This window comes from Puma concolor, chromosome B3 (assembly GCF_028749965.1).
Source record: "Puma concolor isolate L17-30 chromosome B3, mPumCon1.1.hap2, whole genome shotgun sequence".
Classification (NCBI taxonomy): Eukaryota; Metazoa; Chordata; class Mammalia; order Carnivora; family Felidae; genus Puma; species Puma concolor.
The window spans coordinates 79865134-79885263 of record NC_141672.1 but is presented as its reverse complement, the minus strand read 5'-3'; the positions used below and the strand labels follow the sequence as shown (position 1 = coordinate 79885263).

The window sequence follows — 20130 nt, the reverse complement described above, 5'->3', positions numbered from 1 at the left end:
TCTATGATGCTGCATATGTGGAGGGGCATTTCTTTTCCCCTTTATTTTTCTGTCCACTTACTTCTCCAGTCTCATTTGAAGCTAGGGGTTAACCGAGTTGTGTGCAAAGCACAGACCCTTGTTTGTGAGAGTCATTGCTCACTCGAACGCCATGTGGCCTTACCAAATGGAACTTGTTATCCAGATTTACTCCGGGAAGCCATGTGGCCTCTTCAGAGGTAGCCCTTTTTGTGTAAGGATCCTACAGTGGTTGGTGGTTGTGGGTCTGCAGTTGCTTTATCTAGAGGCAAACTGCTCAACTACTTAACACTTAGGAAAAGTAAAGAAAAAGTCACAAAGCAAGTTACTATAGATAAGAATTAGAAAGCCAGGCATCCTGGCCTCAGTCCCAATTACTTGCTCTGGACCGCTTCTCTGGCAGCTTTTTTCACATGCTGGCTCTGCATGCTTACCAAGTGACAGACCTCGAGCAAGTTACCCAGTTTGCTAAGCCTCGGTTTCCTGTTCTGCAAAATGGGCATAACAGTGAGCCGAATCAGCAGAGCGCTAAGCCCAGTGCCCAACACCTAGAAAGTATTTGATAAACATTAGCTGTTGTGGTTTATCATCGTCCCCCCCTTATCTACCAGGCAGAATTAGAAAGTTATGTGACATTGTAATGCCTCATGAAAAGGACTTTTCAGGAATGGAAAGATCATCAACTAGAGCCTCTCAGCCAGGTGGAGGGAACTGATTCGCTGGGTTCAGTTATCAGCTGAATATATCAAGTATTCTTCCCCCGGAGAAAGTGCTGGCACCTTATGAGGATTTATCTTTGCTCTTGGTCCTTTCTCGGTTTTCTGTTTTCTGACCCAAACCTTGGACTTAGCTTCTTTTCTGCTGTTTTGCAGAGCTGTCATGGCTATGCCCACTTGGTCCCATGAAGGTGCCCAACAGTCTTTCCCCTACTGCTGTCACATCCATGACCACTGTGGCCATGCCTTCTCTCGTGCTCTGTTCAGCTGTCCCCTGTGTAGAGGGCTGTTGCCCTGGAGGGATGGGACTCTGCCCTGGGATATGGCTGCTATTTAAAGCTGGGGCACTCATCCCTTGGAACATCCCCCCCCCTTATCTTGCACACTGACTGGCAGCTGACCTATGAGTCAGAATGTGTTATATCTTGTCCCGTTTTGTCACTTGCCCTTCTCATGACCTTGGTCATGTCCATTAGCTCCTCAAGTCTCCAGTTCTGTCCTCAGTAAAGTGCTGTCTGCTTTGCTGGTAGCTTAGGAATGGGGAGAAGCCCAAGCCCCACAGAAAAAAAGGCCTCATGCACACATTACCTGTTTTCCTTCTGCATGTATCTCCCATTGCCAGTGGGTCTGTGACTAGGAAGTTACTCCTGTGGCTTGAGTTATTCCGAAGTACTCAGCACCGCTTCTTCCCACTCAGGCTTGTGTGACTACTGCTCGTACGTTCCACCACTCAAGTCAATAGAGAAGACAGGTTTTCTTGAGATGCCCTTTCTCTGCTTGCCTCAGGGCTGTGCTGCTTCATGATCATGGCTCCAAGACCGCTATAGTGATGGTTTTCTGGGTTACGTTACCCACTTTAGCAGAAACCAAAGTGCGGTCATGGGAGCAGCGGTGTTTTACAGCAGAACATTCACTGCTCTCTAGTCCAGTTTTGTCCTGTTTGTATACACACCTTGGGATCAGGATAGTTTCCTTCCTTTACATCTTCTCATAGTGCAAACCAGAGCCCTCTGTCTCAGTGGGGACCCAAGAAATGTTGCTAATAAGCAATGGTCATTCCACACTGGAATCAGATTTCCGAGGGTTCCTTAATTATAAACATCCCGTCTGCAGAAAGGAGATGGTTTCCTGTCGCAAAAATGCCAGAAGCATAGAACCTGTTCTGGAGGTTGCATGAGTGGGTGCTTATCTGACCTGCCCATCTACCTTCCTAGGGGCCAGGCCACTGGTGTATTCTCAGTCCTTCGTGTGTTGGAGCAGAGGCTCTCTGTATAAACATCACCCTTATTCTGCTAGCATTGTGTTAAAGCTCTTTTATTTGAAATGATATTAAATGGTATCAAATAGTGTCCTAAACGAGTTCGTAGTTTCTTAGCTTGTGCAGGATTCACTTTTCACGTATGTGGCTCATCTACATACACACTTTGTGACTTAGGTAATGATACATAAGCATGGACTCTAGGAGTGAATTTTGTCCTTGATGTCTATGGACAAAACCTCTTATTGTGGAATGTAAATTCTCCCAAAGTTGGCCTTTAAATTTCCCCTGAAATAAACACTCCTGTCTTAGGAGTGACATCAGTTTTCTTTCTGTGGGCTCCAGTCCCTGTGTTAGCCACCGGCCTCAGAGCCCTTCCTCCCTTGCCGAGTGCTCTAGGGATAATTAGTGCTTTCCCAGCCCTGCTGATTTGTTGGTCCACAATTATGATTTATAAATAGCCCACAAACAAGAACAGCAAACAGTTTGAACCTCTGCTTTGGAATATTCTGCATGGCAGTTTTTTAACATGATGGGATTCAGGAGTGAGCTTGGAAAGAGACCGTAGCCATAGGAGGGGAGGAAGGAACTTCCCATGGCTCCTGCTGGAAGTGTCACCTCCTGCTCGGGTGGGGGCCACAACAGCAGGCTGGGGGTATGGCAGTTTGTAAATAGTATTTTGTAAACCAACAGAGTCCTTGTTAGCATGTAAAACTTCTCAGACTCAAAACGGGAAGAACTGTTAGACTCCTCATTTCACTGGAAGGCACTGAGACGTTAGGCTATTTGCACCAAGTCCTTTAAAAAAAAAATTTTTTTAATGTTTTTATTTTTCTGAGAGAAAGAGAGAGACAACTTATGAGCAGGGAGGGGCAGAGAGAGAGGGAGACACAGCATCAGAAGCAGGCTCCAGGCTCTGAGCAGAGCCCAATGCAGGGCTCGAACCCATGAACTGCGAGCTTATGACCTGAGCCCAAGTCGGACGCTCAACCAACAGAGCCACCCAGGCACCCCTGGGTACTAAGTCCTTCTTGAGGCTTCTGGTGTTGTTTCGTTTGGGGCAGTGTTTAAAATTTCCCATGGCCTAATCTCACTTTTAACTAAAGCATAGGTAAAGACTTTTACTTATCCTCTTACTGGTTTTACTTTTCCAGCTGATATTTATTAACACCTTAAGAATAATCTAGGCCGGGGGAGCTGTGTGGCTCAGTCGGTTAAGCGGCCGACTTCAGCTCAGGTCATGATTTCGTGGTCTGTGGGTTCCACCCCTGTGTCTGGCTCTTTGCTAGAAGCTCAGAGCCTGGAGCCTGCTTCCAATTCTGTTTCCCTCTCTTTCTGCCCCTCCTCTGCTTGCTCTCTGACTCTGTCTCTCTTTCTCTCACATAATAAATATTAAAAAAAAGTTTAAAAAAAAAAAGAATAATTTAGGCTGAATGATGGTTCCCCCCACCCAAATAATTTTGAACCAAATTCAGGTATCTTCCCCATACACCAGCAGCAGCCACAGACTCCGTGTGACCTCCTGTTGTTGGAGTCTGTGTGCCAGGAAGAAAGACCAAGGATGGTGTCCCTTGTTTCCTCCTGGGACTCAGAGCTGTTGAAGAAGCCAGGGTCTGACTCCCTCACAGCTTCCGGGCTGGTCCCATGGGCTGAAGCAGGCTCTCCCCCACCATTCTGCAGGCTTCGTGCCCATCTGCTCTCTGGGACTGTCTCAGATCGGCCGCATGAATCTTGGGATGGATGCCAGTACCTTCAAGTTTTATACCATGTGCGGCCTCCAAGAGGGCTTTGAGCCTTTTGCTGTCAACATGAACCGAGACGTGGCGATGTGGTTCAGCAAGCGCCTCCCGACATTTGTCAACGTTCCAAAGGATCATCCACACATAGAGGTAATGTTACACATTGTGGCTGGCCCCGGCAGGGCAGGTGGGCCAAGGCCCTAAGCTCCTGCTAATGCTTGTGTCAACAGGCGGCTGCTTACCTAAGTCCATGCCCTGGCAGCCTCCCAGCCACCTCCTCGGCTGGCGCTCGGGGCTGTAATCGTGGCCACCTTCACCGGGGCAGCTCAGTGGCACCTTACAAATGGCGCCCACCTCGCACATCCATCCTTGCAGATCAGTCCCCAAGCCTTTGGGCTACTGTGTATCCTCCAGATGTTCCTGCATTGCTGTGGCAATACCCATACAGTATCCAAAGACCTTAACTGTTGTTTTCCTGAGAGCGTTTGTTACTGATACTCGAGATGATATGTCCTAGACAGAATTCTTGCTCCTAATGTAATGTCTTTTAGACCCGGATAGTTTCTGCAGAACTGCTTCCAGCATTTCAGACCGACATGTAGTAGTTGATTACGAATCCCCCATCTTGTAGGAGGGAGTAGGGAAGAGCCAGAGATTGTAAGGAGCCTGATGAAGGTGCTGGTTGAACATCTACGTGGCTCCGTTTGCCTGTGCCCACAGTGGTTTTTTCATGGGGGGTGAGGAGATGGGTGAGGGGGCTGATGCAAAGTCAGATAGATCAGCTCCATTGAGGCAAGATGCAGTGGCTTGCTTCCACCTGGCGGTAAGTTCTCCTAACTGACCTTCCAATGCAAACCCAACAGGCACCAACACTTAGTCCTCTACTTGTCCCCATAGTCTTAAATAGCAGAGACTTTGATTTCTCTGATTCTTACCTGATGATCAGCACCTTAGAAAGCTGGCTCATAAACTTTTGGAACTAATGAACCTGTTTGACAAACGGATGGAGTCTAGAGACTCTATTAGAACCATCTACAAACCACACGAAAATGTGTAAGCACACTCACCCCAGGATAGGAACTATTCTCTAGAATGCTTAGACCATAAGAAAAATATTATTATTATTTATTATTATTGTTGTTGTTGTTGTTATTGTTATTTTTATTATTTTTTAGTTTATTTCCTCTGCACCCTCCCCTAGCACACATTTTTAAAAACCCAGTTTTGATCATTCCTCCTCCAACCCCACCCCTTGAGATGCTGTGCCCCAGCGCTGGGAATTTCCCCAGTATTTTTTTTTATTATTATTGTCACTTAAAAAAATGTTTTTAACATTTATTTATTTTTGAGAGACAGAGCATGAGCAGGGAAAGAGCAGAGGGAGAGGGAGACACAGAATCTGAAGCAGGCTCCAGGCTCCAAGCTGTCAGCACAGAGCCCGACGTGGGGCTCAAACTCAGAAATTGCAAGATCATGACCTAGGCTGAAGTCAGACGCTTAACTGACTCAGCCATCCAGGCACCCTGGGAATTTCCCCAGTATTTACAGGCACTTCAACCCTTAGGCTGTGATTGGGGCAGGGCTGAGAAATGCACAGGGTGGGAGACAATCCCTCCAAGGGAGCTGTGATGTGTCTTGTCAAGCTTTGGGCTTTCTGCTTTTTCCTTAAATAGCCACTTGCCCACTGACAAAGGAAATCTTTGGAAGCATCTTCTTCTTGAGCTACTTACCCCCTGACCTGAAAGGTCATCCCCAGCAGATGCCATGCTGCATCATTCAGATACCACCACCTCTGTTATACCTGTTCGCCACCCTTGATCTTGCAGAAAACCCAATGAGCGTGTTTTTAAATCTTTAATTTCTCTAGCCAGAGGCAGATCTGTTATTTTGTATGGAGCAGGATCCGAGGAACAGTGAGAATAAGGTTTGGTTATCACTGGTGACAACTTTTATAGTTCACAGAAAGCCATGACATATGAAATATCAATGAAGGAAGGAGGGACAAGGTCACGGTCGGGCCATCAGGTGTGTCAGGTAAGGACCCATGGTGTTTCCAGGTTGTGAGGATAGATGGCACTATGGACAGCCCTCCATGCCTCAAGGTGACCCACAAGACATTCGGCACACAGAATAGCAATGCCAACATGATCTACCTACGCCTGAGCATGCCTGTCGAATGCCACTCCTCCTTCAGCCACAGCCCCTGCTTGGACAGTGACGCATTCCAGAAAAGGTGAGGGCGAGGCCTCCCACTCTCAGAGGTGCTCATCGTGTGTGCTGTAAAGTTGGCTTTCCATTTTTCTGTTTCTTCCCTTTCTTTTTTTTTTTTTTTTTTAATGTTTATTTTTGAAGGAGACAGAGACAGGGCATGAACAGGGGAGGGGCAGAGAGAGAGGGAGACACAGAATCCGAAGCAGGCTCCAGGCTCTGAGCTGTCAGCACAGAGCCCTATACGGGACTCAAACTCACGAACCATGAGATCACGACCTGAGCCAAAACTGGGTACTTAACCGACTGAGCCACCCAGGCGCCCTCTTTTTTTTTTTTTTTTTTAATGTTTACTTATTTATTTTTGCGAGAGAGTGAGAGAGAGAGCAGGGGCAGGAGAGAGCAAAGAGAGAGGGAGAAAGAATTCCAAGCAGGCTCCATGGTCAGTGTGGAGCCCAATGTGAGGCTCGATCTCACAGCCATGGAATCATAACCTGAGCTGAGATCAAGAGTTGGCCACTTAACCAGCTGAGCCTCTCAGGTGTCCCCCATCTCACCCGGGTACAAATGGAACTCGTGGGTAAGGTTCTCTCCACTTTCAGTCAGGTAAAGTCACAAGAATGTGTGTGTACACACGTGTGTATACATATGCATGTGTGTGTTTGTGCAGTGCATAATTAGAGGACCAGTCAAGCTAAACAGGGTCAGATCTAGGGGAAAAGTTTGCACTCTTGCTGAGCCCTCTGGGTCCTTAGCCTCCTTGCAGCCTACAAATCCTATGTTTTTGGAATAGAAGGTGCATAAGAGGGTGCAATTGTTGCCTTTGTGAAATTAAAAGCTTCTCAAGGCAAATACTACCATCTTTGTATAACTGTGGCCAGTGTCCAGCCCAGCAGCTATGTGACTTAGGAGTACTAAGACTTCTTCCCTCCTGATAAGGAATATATATGTTCCTTGCTGTATTTCTTTCCTTTAATGTCTGTTTCTAATCATCGATGTATGTCTGCCTGTCTAGAGCTGTCTTGTCTGGGTTGCCTCTAGGGTTTCTGTATCTACCCAGCTTTAAACAAGTACAGCTGCTTGAAAGAACAGGACAAGGTATTGAGAGGTATCCCTGCCTATGTTATTTCATTCTCTTCAACCGCTCCCTAGCTCTCACTTACCATCTGGGCTGAGAGACAAGAGTCACAAGTCACAGTCCTGGCTTGTGGTAGCAGATTACAAATGCACAAGTCCCAAGACCAGTTGGGATCACTCGTGTATAGGAAATAGTTTTCTAACCTTGCCTTCATCATTAAAGGTAGATTAATTGCCTGTCCGAATTGTGGAATTCTCTGTACAGCGGAATAACTAAAACATGGATTATCTCCTCCCCCTGCCCCCACCCCAGGAAACAGATGCAAGAAATACTCTCTCATACAACAACAGTAAGTAAATGTGCTCAATTATGGTTTTCATGATTCGATTCTTTGTTGTGCCTGGGAATATGCCCCTTACAGCAAAGATCTGTCTAGAGATCCTCCTTAATTGCCAATTACTGTGCCTTTTAATATCCATCTTGATGCTTCCAGAACACAACTCCAACATTTCTCAAATGGGGAAAAGAAAGACAGTTGTTTAGTACAAAGGAGAAGCTCCACCTGGAGCTCTAATTGGGCATCATGGTGTACTTGTGCCCAGTTGCCACCAGGGACCAGTACTGCCTTTCTGATTCAAATGAACATGGAGGGGGGGGGGTCCTTAATTTAATCCTCTTGTTTGCTCTTGTGTGTAAACTTCTGTGAATCAACTCTCCCATGTCTCTGAGCAGTGCCAGCAATAATGTTGAAAGCAATCAAGTGAGAAGTATGAGCAGGGAATGGTCCAGATGATGGAAACGGATGTTGGTCTCATTTCTATATAGCTAGACAGTAGTCAGAAAGCAACACTTGCTAATTTCTTTCTTTCTCTCATCCTTCTTTAGCACGTGACAAAAAACATTTCTTTGCAAGAAATGCATGTCACCTCTTCTAAAAAATTTTTTTAATGTTTGTTTATTTTGGGGGGAGAGAGAGAATGTGAGTGGGGGAGAGGCAGAGAGAGGGAGACACAGAACGTGAAGCAGGCTCCAAGCTCTGAGCTGTCAGCACAGATCCCAAAATGGGGCTCAAACTCACAAACTGTGAGATCATGACCTGAGCCAAAGTCGGATGCTTAGCCGACTAAGCCACCCAGGCACCCCCATGGCATCCCTTCTATAAACTTATCCTGCAACCACAAGCTTGTAGGTTAACTATCATCAGGAAGTTACAGGAAGTGCAGGGTACTACGCTGTGTGCATTGAATCACCTTCCCACTTAATTCCCACGGCATCCCCACAAGAGGGACCATATTATGCACTCTGAAACACATAGAGGACGAATGGCTTGCCCAAGGCACACAGTTAATAGCTGCTGGTGGTGAGATTCAAGCCCCCATTTGACCGGCTGGCCCTTTTGTCTCCTAATCAAAAAAAAAAAAAAAATACAACAGGCTCCAAATAAAAGTAACTTCATTAAGAATAAATGTGCTCAATTTCACAAGGCACGTGATGAAGCAGTCACTTACCTCGTGGTTTAGCTAGTGTCATAGCGTAGTGTTACAGATAGCGATGCCAGCCAGTAACTGCTGTAATTCTCAATACTGCCTGTCGTTGAGCCTGATGGCCACACAGGGTGCCTTGGGCCACCATGTGAGCTGCTGCTTTTACAGCATCTTTTTTAAGACGTTCAAAACAACCACAAAAAATACTTTGGACGTCCCTGTGGAAGTGGAAAGGGTAGCAGAAGTTGTCAACTATTCTCTCCTGAGGGCAAGGGCAGTGCCCAGGAGAGGGTGAGGGTTCTGTGCTGGCCATTCTGAGCGGCTGCCCCTGATTTCAGCAGCAGCAGCTTCTGGGCAGAAAGTGGTAGGTTAAATGCTCGATTGTCTCCATGCTAAAGCACACACAAAAGGGAAAAATAGTGAAGGCAGATTCTCCAGTCAGCCTGTCCTAAGTCTGGAGTGTAGGGCAGTCCACCTCTAGAGCGGTGCGTGCCTTTTAAGGAAAGAGGGCCACGTGGGCTCCTGCATTTGTTCTGTCATGTCTGGCCCCCCACCAGGGGCCACTCACTCCCCTCTGTGGTCTCTCCCCAGCAGTGCTACTATGCAATCCGCATCTTCGCTGGACAGGACCCCTCCTGCGTCTGGGTCGGATGGGTGACTCCGGACTATCACTTGTACAGCGAGAAGTTTGACCTGAGTAAAAACTGCACGGTGACTGTTACTCTAGGGGATGAAAGAGGCCGGGTCCACGAAAGGTAAGGGGGCTCCCAAGCGGGCCGGGTCAGCCACCAGGCTCCTCACTCTCTCCCTGCAGCTGTCTTCTTTTCCCTTCCACCCAACACCCCAAAAGAAAGAAACATCCCAGTATCTATGAAAAAGGAAAAGTGAAGCACAGGCTTAAAATCCTTCACTAAATAGGCAGTACTATGGCAGAAGTGTGTTAGTGAAAATGGAGGATAATTCCATCACGGTATCAAACATGACCCATGGAGGCACCTGCATGGCTCAGTCGGTTAAGCGTCCGACTCTTGATTCTGGCTCGGGTCACGATTTCATAGTTGGTGAGTTCAAGCCCCGTGTTGGGATCTGCGCTGGCAGTGCAAAGCCTGCTTGGGATTCTCTCCCTCCCCTCTCTCTCCTCTCTCTCTCTGCCCTTCCCTCACTCGCACATGCTCGCCTGCTTGCTTTCTCTCATTCCCTCAAAATAAATGAATAAACTTAAAAAAAAAAAATGACCCAGGGTAGGAGATACAAATGGACAGCTGGGAGTCTGTGCCCCCTGTCAAACACTTCTCTTCTGTGCGTTCTGGGCAAGCCCCAATTTCGGCAACATCAGAACAAGACAGAGAAAAACCCCTGGGTACTTGAAAGAAGTCAATTCAGAAGAAATACAAAGATGCACCACATCACATAGCAACTGACAGACTCGGAACTCCTCATCCTAAGAATGTGAAGTGTCTGAAAGCATAAAGAACATAAAAGAGATACAGCAAGTTCACAAACAATTACGTAGAGATCTTTTGGGAAAGCAGGTTTTAGGTACACTCAGGCCTTCCCCTGGTCCATTGATGGGGGAGAGGAGGGTTGAGGGTTGATTGCCACCAGAGAAAGAATCTCCAGCCAGTAGTGCCCCAGAGGTGACCCAGGAGACCATGCCTTACGTCCACCCAAGTGAGACTTAATAGAGTCTTTGCCAAACAGACATGTTTAGAGATATAATAGGTTGTTTTGCAAGCTGACCTTTTTCCTTACCAAGTCAGGAACATTTTGCAGGCAGTGTTCTTTAGATGCTACCAGGTCATCAAACACTGGTGACCAGAAAGTTCACTTACAATCACTGTATCGTGCAGGACCATTGTGGGTAGGTGGTTAAGAGCTAAGACTCTGGAAGCAAACTGCCTGGGTTTTAAACGGAGTTCCAGGACGTCCTGGACCATTTAGCCTTCCAGGGCCTCAACTTCCTCACCTATAAAATGAGGATAATAGTTTCAGTCTCATGGAGTGATAGGAGGATTAAATGAGGAAACACCTGGAAAAATGCCTAAAACAATGTCTTGACCCAGGGACTGAATAAACACATTACATTACTACTATTACCAAATGTCTTTTATACATTACAAGACCCAGAATAGACGCTACAAACAGCATCCAACATCTTGTTGGGTTGGTAAGGAAAGCATTTGAAAGCAGTTGACTGAAGTCAGAAGACTTTGCTCATGAGCCAGAAGAACAAAAAGCTGACGTGTCCATCCCAACTGGGTTTATTACTCGAGTTTGCTGATGGTGCCACACCAGACAGATGACTTCACTTATCTGAGCCTCAGTGACAACATTTATTTTGAAAAGTGACTCGTGGGGCGCCTGGGTGGCGCAGTCGGTTAAGCGTCCGACTTCAACCAGGTCACGATCTCATGGTCCGTGAGTTCAAGCCCCGCGTCGGGCTCTGGGCTGATGGCTCAGAGCCTGGAGCCTGTTTCCGATTCTGTGTCTCCCTCTCTCTCTGCCCCTCGCCCGTTCATGCTCTGTCTCTCTCTGTCCCAAAAAATAAATAAACGTTGAAAAAAAAAAATTTAAATTAAAAAAAAAAAAAAAAAAGAAAAGTGACTCGTTAGCATCTGGAACAAGACCCAGTAGATAGTTGGTGCTCAGTAAGTCTTAGTTTTTTGTCTTGCACAATAAGAAGTAAATACAGGAACAATGTCCGATGTTTTGAGGAATTTCAAATTTGGCCCCTTTAAAATATGACCGAAGCACGTCACTGCACATTCCCACCGCTTCAATACGTTAGCAATGGACTCCTGCAGTAGGCATCAATGTACTTGGGACTCTAATCACTGAACAGCAGTAATAGCATGGCTGAAGTTTAACCTGTATGGAAGTCTCACCGTGACTGTCACTCTTTGGAAGGGGCAGTTTGCACTGACTCTGCCTTAGGGTCATTCACACTGAGAAACTGGCCCCACTGGTCCCCCAAAGGAGAGGGAGTAGGAGAGGAGGTGAGCGTATGTTGACAAAGGGGATTTCTGGTCTCGGGGGAGGAAATTATATACTTCTAGAGCTGGAAAGAACCTTGGAGAATTCTAATCAAAGCTTTAACTTTCCAGGGTCAAATCAGGTTGACCTTAGGTGTTTAAAGGGACTGCATTAAAGCAACAGGTAGAGAGTCATGCTCTTGTTTAGCCTGAGAAAAAGCACTTTATGGTACTTCAAACAACTGATTCCTCAGGCAATGTACATCAGGGCTGGGCTTAGTAGAAGGAGACCAAATCATCTGTCTCTTGCCCACAGCCACGTTGACGGGCTCTGAGAATCACCTCTGCCACTAATTTCTCCAAAGCCTACCCAGGATTTGAAATCTCTTAATTAAGGAATCAGGCTTTGGAGCCTTAGTGCCTTTCTTTGGTTATTACTATTGGCTTTTGGATATAAATGCCTATGATGGAGTCTACACTGTAGGGGTAGGTAGACAGCCAGCTAAGAAAGGCACCCAAGCTGGTAGTTGGTGAAGAGTTCAGGGAGCAGAACTCCAGGGTAGGGCCAGGTTGTGTAGGTCAAGGACGTAGTTGGGCATCAGACCACTTGTGACCTAGTTTGCAAGCAAGCCTGGGTCTGCCATCCTAAGGAATGCGGGCCTGAGTTTTCAAGTGTGTTACAGCCTTTTTCACTGACACTGCAGAGTTTTGTTTGTGCCTCTTATACCAAATCCCTGTATAAATCTTTCCATGGTGGTCACCTTCCCTGTGCCCCCATCTCCCATCTCTGAGTTGGGAATACTACCATCCCCATGATCCATTTCAGAAAGATGAATTGACGTTGAGCCGGGAGACAGTTACCAAAACACCGTGCTCTCTGGACCAAAGTATTCTGATAGATTGCCACATCCTTAAATTGAGTGGTCATGTCTGAGAAAATTAGGATGAAGCTGGATGAATGTGTTTAAGAAAAAAAAAGTGCTGACTGGAAAGCTTCTTTGGAAGGTTTCTGGGGCATTTCGTTCCTGAGCCTTGATTGCACACTGCCCCAGTCCAGATTCTGTGCTTTTTCCTCTCTCTCTGGTTTCCAGCGTGAAACGCAGCAACTGCTACATGGTCTGGGGCGGGGATATTGTGGCCACTTCGCAAAGATCAAGCCGGAGCAACGTGGACCTGGAGATCGGCTGCCTCGTGGATCTGGCGATGGGCATGTTGTCTTTCTCAGCCAATGGGAGAGAGCTGGGTACCTGCTATCAGGTAAGGGTGGCTCTTTGGCCAAGACAGCAGCATCCCCAGCCTGCATGCTTGTGGCTCTGCTCCTCGTTCTTCTCCATCAGCATCCCGACCACAGCAGATGGGGTTGAGGAGCCCACGTGGTTCACAAGCCATCAAGGGAAAGAAACAAGAACAAAATGGCTTGGTTTTCTACAGAGGGGAAAATAGGGGAAAGTATTGTTCTTTATTGGTTGATCAGATATCCTGGTCATCTTTCTAGAAGCTAAGAAGGATTTTCTTTGGTGATGGTCTCTAAAAGGGTATTCATCTATTCCATGAACATTTCTTGTGCAACTTGTGCAACTTGTGCAACTTGTGTTACCTGTGCTCTGTAAGATGCAAAATCTGAAAGGTGAGCAGAGATACTCCTTGCTTTAGGAAACTTCTGTGCTCAAAATACAGACTCCTAAAAACAGACTCGTTTGCCAAGGTGTATTCCTTTTGCAAAAAGGCTATTCTCATTCCTTATGAATTCCTTACAGGATCTTTTAAAACTGCATTTATATGAGAAATGTGTTTCTCTGCTTCATTGACTGTAAGCTCTGATAGAACTATGGGGAAAACCCTCAGTTACACACAAGTAGATTTACCTGTCATTAACAAGAAGCCCTATCTCTCTTAAGCAGGATCTTCATCCTTGATGGCCAGGTAAGCTTGAGAAATGCCACATATCATATCCTGCTTCTGACATTGGCAATGAACATTTGTGCAGGACAACTTGAAAAAATACTTCAGAAAGAAACCTGTCTAACCAGGCATTTCTCATATTACATAACCAAAAACATTTTTGGCTTGTTTTGTTTTGTTTTACTTTAACATGCATAGTAGTTTTCTAGAAGTCTGGAGTTGTACAAAGCGTATCTGGAAAAGGCTAACTTCAGGCGTTAAATTTCTCTGTTAAACCTATTTGATACTCCAAGGTAGAATAGAGACGTGTGGACAGAGAGTGTCCTCTGAGTTCAGAGAAGAAAGAGCTTCCCTCCATTGAGAGTGGTCAGAGAAATATTCGTTTCAGAGAAACCTTGATTTAAAGAATGGCACAGGAGATATCCTTATGGAGATAGGGAAGCATAAGGTACACTTGAGGAACAGTGGCCACCATAGTATGGGCCTCTGTGGTTATTGGTGAGAAATTCATTTGGAAAAACCAGGAGGTATTGATAGGAATTGAGGAGCTTTTGAAGGTTTCTGACCAGAACAGTGACATGCACAGTGTTTAAGGACCCTTAGCTAACTACAGCAGATGAAAAGCATCCCACTACTGTGTAAATGGATAAAACCCCAGATTCCACAGTCAGCACCATGTTATAGCCTCCAGGCTGGAAAGCCTCTTGGCAGCCTTTTGTCTGCCTTGTGGTTGAAGAGATGGCATCTGGCGGGGAGAGACGGAGTAGCCCCAAGTCTGAATTGTTTGGTGACCAAGAACGGATGGACCAAACCCTTTCTGGGTTTGGTGGGATCAGCCACCTCCCCTTCTGCATCTCCTGCAATGCATGCCAGTCTGTGTGCCTCCCTGTCCTCCTGGGAAAAAGTAAGAACCACTGACATCTCTCGACAGCCTGGCTGGGCAGCCGGAGGGACCTGTCTTTCCAGCAAGAGGCCTTTGCAAAACCAGGCTTTGAGGCAGAAAGTAACGTATTATTCTTCTGGTACTTTCTCATGATTCCACTCCCCACCCCCCAGCCCCCTGAGAAAATGCTTATATACATTACTGCCGCCCTTCAGAATCCATTAGCTTTTTCCCATTAACTTTTGAAATGAGTTTGACTGAAGGGTCCTCCCTGAGCTGCAGAGAGCTCTAAAGCATCTAATAACTCTGAAGGCTAGCCGGGCTTCGGTGGTCCCTAAATAAATAAATAAACAACCCATGGCCTTCGCAGCAGCAGTGACTTGCCTGCCTCTGGGAAGAGCCCATAATGCAGGAGGAAATGTCACAACAGGACGCCGTGGCTGTTGGTATCCTGACTTGCCCAGTAGTTCCTGGGTCACGTTGGGCTGGTCCGTTGTCTTCTCCCAGCTGTGTGCTGGCACCGACCCACCTCCTGAGATGCCTTCCTCCACTCCGTGCGTACGAATCCTGATTTCCCTGCTCAGTGGCCCCAGTCCTGCGTCCCGCCCAAAGGCATGTTGTCGTGAATGGGATGGTGCCAGGGCTCAGCACAGGAGCCCTCAGGTGTCTCACACCCGGCCAACCCCTTTTTCATTCCAGGCGAGACACCAACGTGTCCAGCCATGCATCTGGTCTCCCGGCAGTGGGATAATTATTATTCTGCAGCTGTAGCCATTTTCATTTTTCAATTATCTCAAGAGGAACAGGGCAGCAATATTTATATACTGGCTTTCTATTCAGAAAGGACCAGTGACCAAAATAATGAGAGGAGGATTCTCTCAGACCATGTTTCTAGACCTCCCCGTTAAATACTGCTGTGCAGTTTGAAAATCTCTTTCCGCCGCACTTAATTTACGTAATCATGGGAGAAATGAGAAATAAAATGTATGTTCAAGAGATACTCGGTTATTGCCACCCCAGCCACACTGCTCTGAGAACAGAGTCAGCTACAAGACTCAGATTTACGAGAGGGGTGAGCTTTCAATTCAGGCCAGTTCCTATGCCCTGACCTTCACACGTGATCAGAAATAAAATGTCTATTATTGCAAGGATAAAAGAGATCAGCCAGAGATAAAAGGTACCTTAAATAGAAAAAAGGTCCATGGCACTCCACAGCAGCCTCAAATCTGGGTTCGCTGCTCCTAACATTAGAATGGAAGCTCCCCTTGGGGCGCCTGGGTGGCTCAGTCGGTTAAGCGTCCAACTTCGGCTCAGGTCATGATCTCACGGTCTGTGGGTTCGAGCCCCATGTCGGGCTCTGTGCTGACAGCTCAGAGCCTGGAGCCCGCTTCGGATTCTGTGTCTTCTCTCTCTGCCCCTCCCCTGCTCATGCTCTGTCTCTGTCTCAAAAATAAATTAAAAAAAAAAAATGGAAGCTCCCCATCCAGAATGTCACCTCCTAGAGGACAGAGGCCATCTGTCATGCCTGTTGCTGTCCCCGTGCTTGACATAGGACCTGGCACCTAGTAAGTGCTTGCTAAGTATTTGTTATCAAACCGACCAACTTGGCTGCGAAGCCACTGTTTCAGTTTTTTAATTGCTTCTTAACAAGTGACCACAGAATTAATAGCTTAAAACCACATACATTTAGTATTTCCCAGTTCTGTAAGTTTGGGTTCTCTGCTCAGGTTCTCACAAGGCCAAAGTCAAGGCATGAGCTGGGCTGAGCTGCCTCTGTCTGGAGGCTATGGGAGGAATCCACTCTAAGCTCATTGAGGTTGTCATCAGGATCCATTGTGGTTATAGGCCAAGGTTCTCAGGTCCGTTCTTCTTTGCTTTCTTTTCTCCTTCCCTCCCCTTCCTTCCCAGAGGTGTCCATATTCCTTTTCATGTGGCCTCTTCAATGCCGACAAGGCATGTCCTATCCTTGTTGGCAGAATTTAGGTGCTTGTGTTTGTAGGTTTCAGGGTCCCTTTCTTGATGGCTGCATCCAGGGGCACTCCCAGTCCCATGAACCCCCCTGAAATCTCCTGTCATGTAGACTTTCACAGGCTCTGTTACACCATGGTAGCTTCTTTCTCCAATGCCAGGTGGAGAACCTTCTCTCCAGTCTACCAAAACACAGTCTTACAAAACGTAACCAAATCAAGGGAGTAGCAATCTCTACACCCTTTTGCTATACTCTATTTGTTAGAAACAAGATATAGGTTCTGGGGAGGGGATTGTAGGAGAGAGTGGCTCCCTGGGGGCCACCTTAGAGTGTGTCCAGGATACTCAACATTCCCTAACTGCAAGAGAGTTGCAAGAATTTCCTAATGTCTGAATTTACTTAAAGGCAAAGGACTTTAGTTGATAGAATTAAAGTCACCTTTCTGTTTCCATGGTCTCCAAGTCTCATCAACAGTCCTACATCAGGGGTGTCTGGGTGGCTCAGTCGGTTGACCATCCTACTCTTGATTTCTACTCAGGTCATGATCTCACAGTCGTGAGATTGATCCATGCTGAGAGTAGAGCCTGCTTGGGATTCTCTGTTTCTCTCTCTCTCTCTCTCTCTCTGTCTCTCTCTCTCTCTCAACAAATAAACTTTTTTTAAAAAGCTCATTGGGGCACCTGGGTGGCTCAGTCGGTTAAGCGTCCGACTTCGGCTCAGGTCATGATCTCACGGTTCGTGAGTTCGAGCCCCGCGTCGGGCTCTGGGCTGATGGCTCAGAGCCTGGAGCCTGCTTCCGGTTCTGTGTCTCCCTCTCTCTCTGCCCCTCCCCTGTTCATGCTCTGTCTCTCTCTGTCTCAAAAATAAATAAACGTTAAAAAAAATTAAAAAAAAAAAAAAAAAAAGCTCATCAACATGGGCAGTTGATAAGTGGAGCCCCTACTGTCATAAATAAATCCACACACTTCATCTAAGTGGCAGCTGGAAGACAGTGAATCCTACACTATTTAAGGTGAGCTCTAGAGTCATAAAGAGTGAGAAGGGGGTTACAGAGAAGTCCAGAGGAACCAAGAAAAAGGAGAGGTTCTAAGAAAAGGAGATAGGTTCTGGAAGCAGCCTCTTTATGTTATCTCAGGGAAGCCCTCGCCTGTAAAACATCAGTTCTCATCTGGGCATGCTTTTCCCTCATGGGACACCTGGCAATCAACAGAGACTTTTTTAGTTGTCATGACTGTGCTGGGGGTGGAGAGTAGTACTGACATCTTCTGGGTGGAGGCCAGGCCCATCTTCTGGGTGGGATAGCAGGCCATGCTGCTATCTGTCCTACAGGACAGCCCTACAACAAAGTTACCCACCCAGCCGAAAGGGTCAGTAGTGCCAAGGTTGAAAAGCCCTGTCCTATGACGCCCTTTGGGCTTGCCTTCCCAAAGTCCTTTTTGCCTTCAGAAATAACACTGAAGTCCTTGCACCACCCTCAGTGATGACTTCCTGAGGGCAGGAGTGACGAATGATGGTGCCACCTGCATGCCAGGTGTCTCCCTGCTCTATGACGAGCCAGGAATCACATCATTCCATGAATAAAAGCAGGCATTACCCTTGGTGGTATGTTAATAGCTCCCCACGTGTGACTGTCCTGAGTACTGGAGGAAGATTTTGGCTACTGTTATCAGTGAGAGAAAATGAAAGACTGTGGGATTGTTCAGCCCCAAGTCGCGGGGGGTGGGGGGGGGCTGGTGGGGGCAGGAATAAGGTGGAGAGCAGTGACTGCACTCCCAGAAGCACCAGTTCTCAGAATTTCTGAGGAGTAGAGAATGACCCGCCAGGGAGTTGTCCTGTTTCAGCTAGGGTTAGAATGAGGGTGTTGATGAATGCACCCAATGACTTAGCCATCTGCGATTTTATAATTCTGAGCAAACCTCCATTTGTTTTGGTTTCCAGGTGGAGCCCAATACCAAAGTGTTTCCAGCAGTCTTCCTGCAGCCCACGAGCACTTCATTGTTTCAGTTTGAACTTGGGAAGCTGAAGGTATTGGTCAGCCTCCTCATCCAATGGCTATGATAAAAGAAGGCAGCATTGACCATTAGGGGAATATTTTCTAAGCCTCAGAAAACAAGGGAATCCCTTCTCACCCAGGCCCTGTACTGGGTGCTGAAAGAATTACTTAATGTTAATATAACCCATCATGCAAGGTTTTAATTAAGGCTGGCAAAGCCTTAAAGGTCTCCGGATTGATTTGTCTCTCTTTAGTTCATACTCACCATATTGGTTATCGTGGGCCATGTGGCATTATCCAGCAGCTGAGCATCTCTGTAGTGCACCTGTCTTTCCCTTTGAATGCCTTTTCTGCCTTGCCCCAGAATGCAATGCCCTTGTCGGCGGCCATATTTAAGAGTGAAGAGAAGAACCCAGTTCCGCAGTGTCCACCTCGGCTGGACGTCCAAACCATCCAACCCGTGCTCTGGAGCCGCATGCCCAGCAGCTTCCTGAAGGTGGAGACAGAGCGGGTGAGCGAGCGCCATGGCTGGGTGGTGCAGTGCCTGGAGCCCCTGCAGATGATGGCGCTCCACATCCCTGAGGAGAACAGGTAGTGGAGGGACCCACAGAGGAGGGGGCAGGCCTGGGAGGCAGGCAGGAGAAGGGGAGGAGCAGCATCCCCCCCTTGGCCAGGGGCCCTGCTCTCTTCCCAAAAACCTCAGTGTCTCTTTTCCTTCCTCACTTACATTATTCACTTAGAAACAGCAGAATATCCACTACGATATGCCTGCCACAGGGCCTTCTCTCTGAGTGTCCGAAGTCAGGAGTGTTTCTATCCCTTTAATTAAAAGGTGTAACATGACCCTGAAATATATGTCATTAATGACAAGAAGGGAGAAAATGAGGCATGCCTAGTTTGCCTAGGGAACCAAGAATGGGCTCCTGGGCTCCTCTTGGTAAGAAGTACTCCTGGATTATGGCCTGGGTTTAATCCCAGCACTATCACTTTCTGGCCTTGTGGCCTTGGGTAAATGACTCCTATAACTTACCTGTGTTTCCTCATGATACATAAAATACATGACCGCCCAGAGGACTGCAGGGAGAAATAAATGGAATTGTGTAGGTGAATCTACACTAGCATAGTTTCTATATATAGAAAGAAAGAAATTTTATTGCTAGCCTATTATCACCCCTTGATCTGTTGGACTAAAAACATACAGTAATGGGGGAGCCGGTGGCAGGATTTGATAGCTGCACAGCTCCCATTTAGGTATTCTGCTGGGTCATGGACAGCGGCGAGACAGGCTGGTATAGGGAAGGAGCAGGAAACAAATAGGAATCCAGCCAAGTACGCCAGTTGCAAAGGATCCTCAGATCCGTGGTGAGGATCAAGACAAAACAGAAAATCTAAGCAAGGATCAGAGGCTGTGCTCTGAGCCCCCCCAAAAAATGAGGGAGCAAGACAGCCTTGTAAATGGGCTTCTAAAGTCAGGAAGGAGAAAGTGAATTGATTATGCCAACTGAACTCAAATTGGAAAGTGTTTTCTCTCGGGGCAAGAGTGCAGGTGTGTTTGTTTTCAGGGGAGGGAAGGCCCTGTGGATGACGGTAGATTTGGAGATGATACAGATGATGTGGGTGGTGGATTGACAGAGGGCTTCGGCTACATTTTTTTTCTGATTTTTTTTCATGTTTATTCATTCTTGAAAGACAGAGACAGAGCACAAGCGGGTGTGGGACAGAGAGAGAGGGAGACACAGAATCCGAAGCAGGCTCCAGGCTCTGAACTGTCAGCACAGAGCCCAGCGAGGGGCTCAAACTTATGAACCGTGAGATCATGACCTGAGCCAAAGTCAGACGCTTAACTAACTGAGCCACCCAGGTGGCCCCTTCAGCTATGCCTGAGGCTCTTGTACTGGGGAGCAGAGGAT

The 20130-nt window shown here is 47.0% G+C and overlaps 1 protein-coding gene across 1 annotated transcript in view; it reads left to right on the top strand.

The window, feature by feature from the left end:
• Nucleotides 1–20130, top strand: part of RYR3 (ryanodine receptor 3) — a 530733-nt gene that overhangs the window by 329575 nt on the left and 181028 nt on the right. Inside the window, 7 exon segments of the mRNA XM_086710284.1 lie at nt 3673–3881; nt 5789–5964; nt 7330–7366; nt 9093–9256; nt 12565–12730; nt 18166–18252; nt 18585–18811. Of these exon segments, the coding sequence (XP_086566410.1) occupies nt 3673–3881; nt 5789–5964; nt 7330–7366; nt 9093–9256; nt 12565–12730; nt 18166–18252; nt 18585–18811 (1066 nt within the window).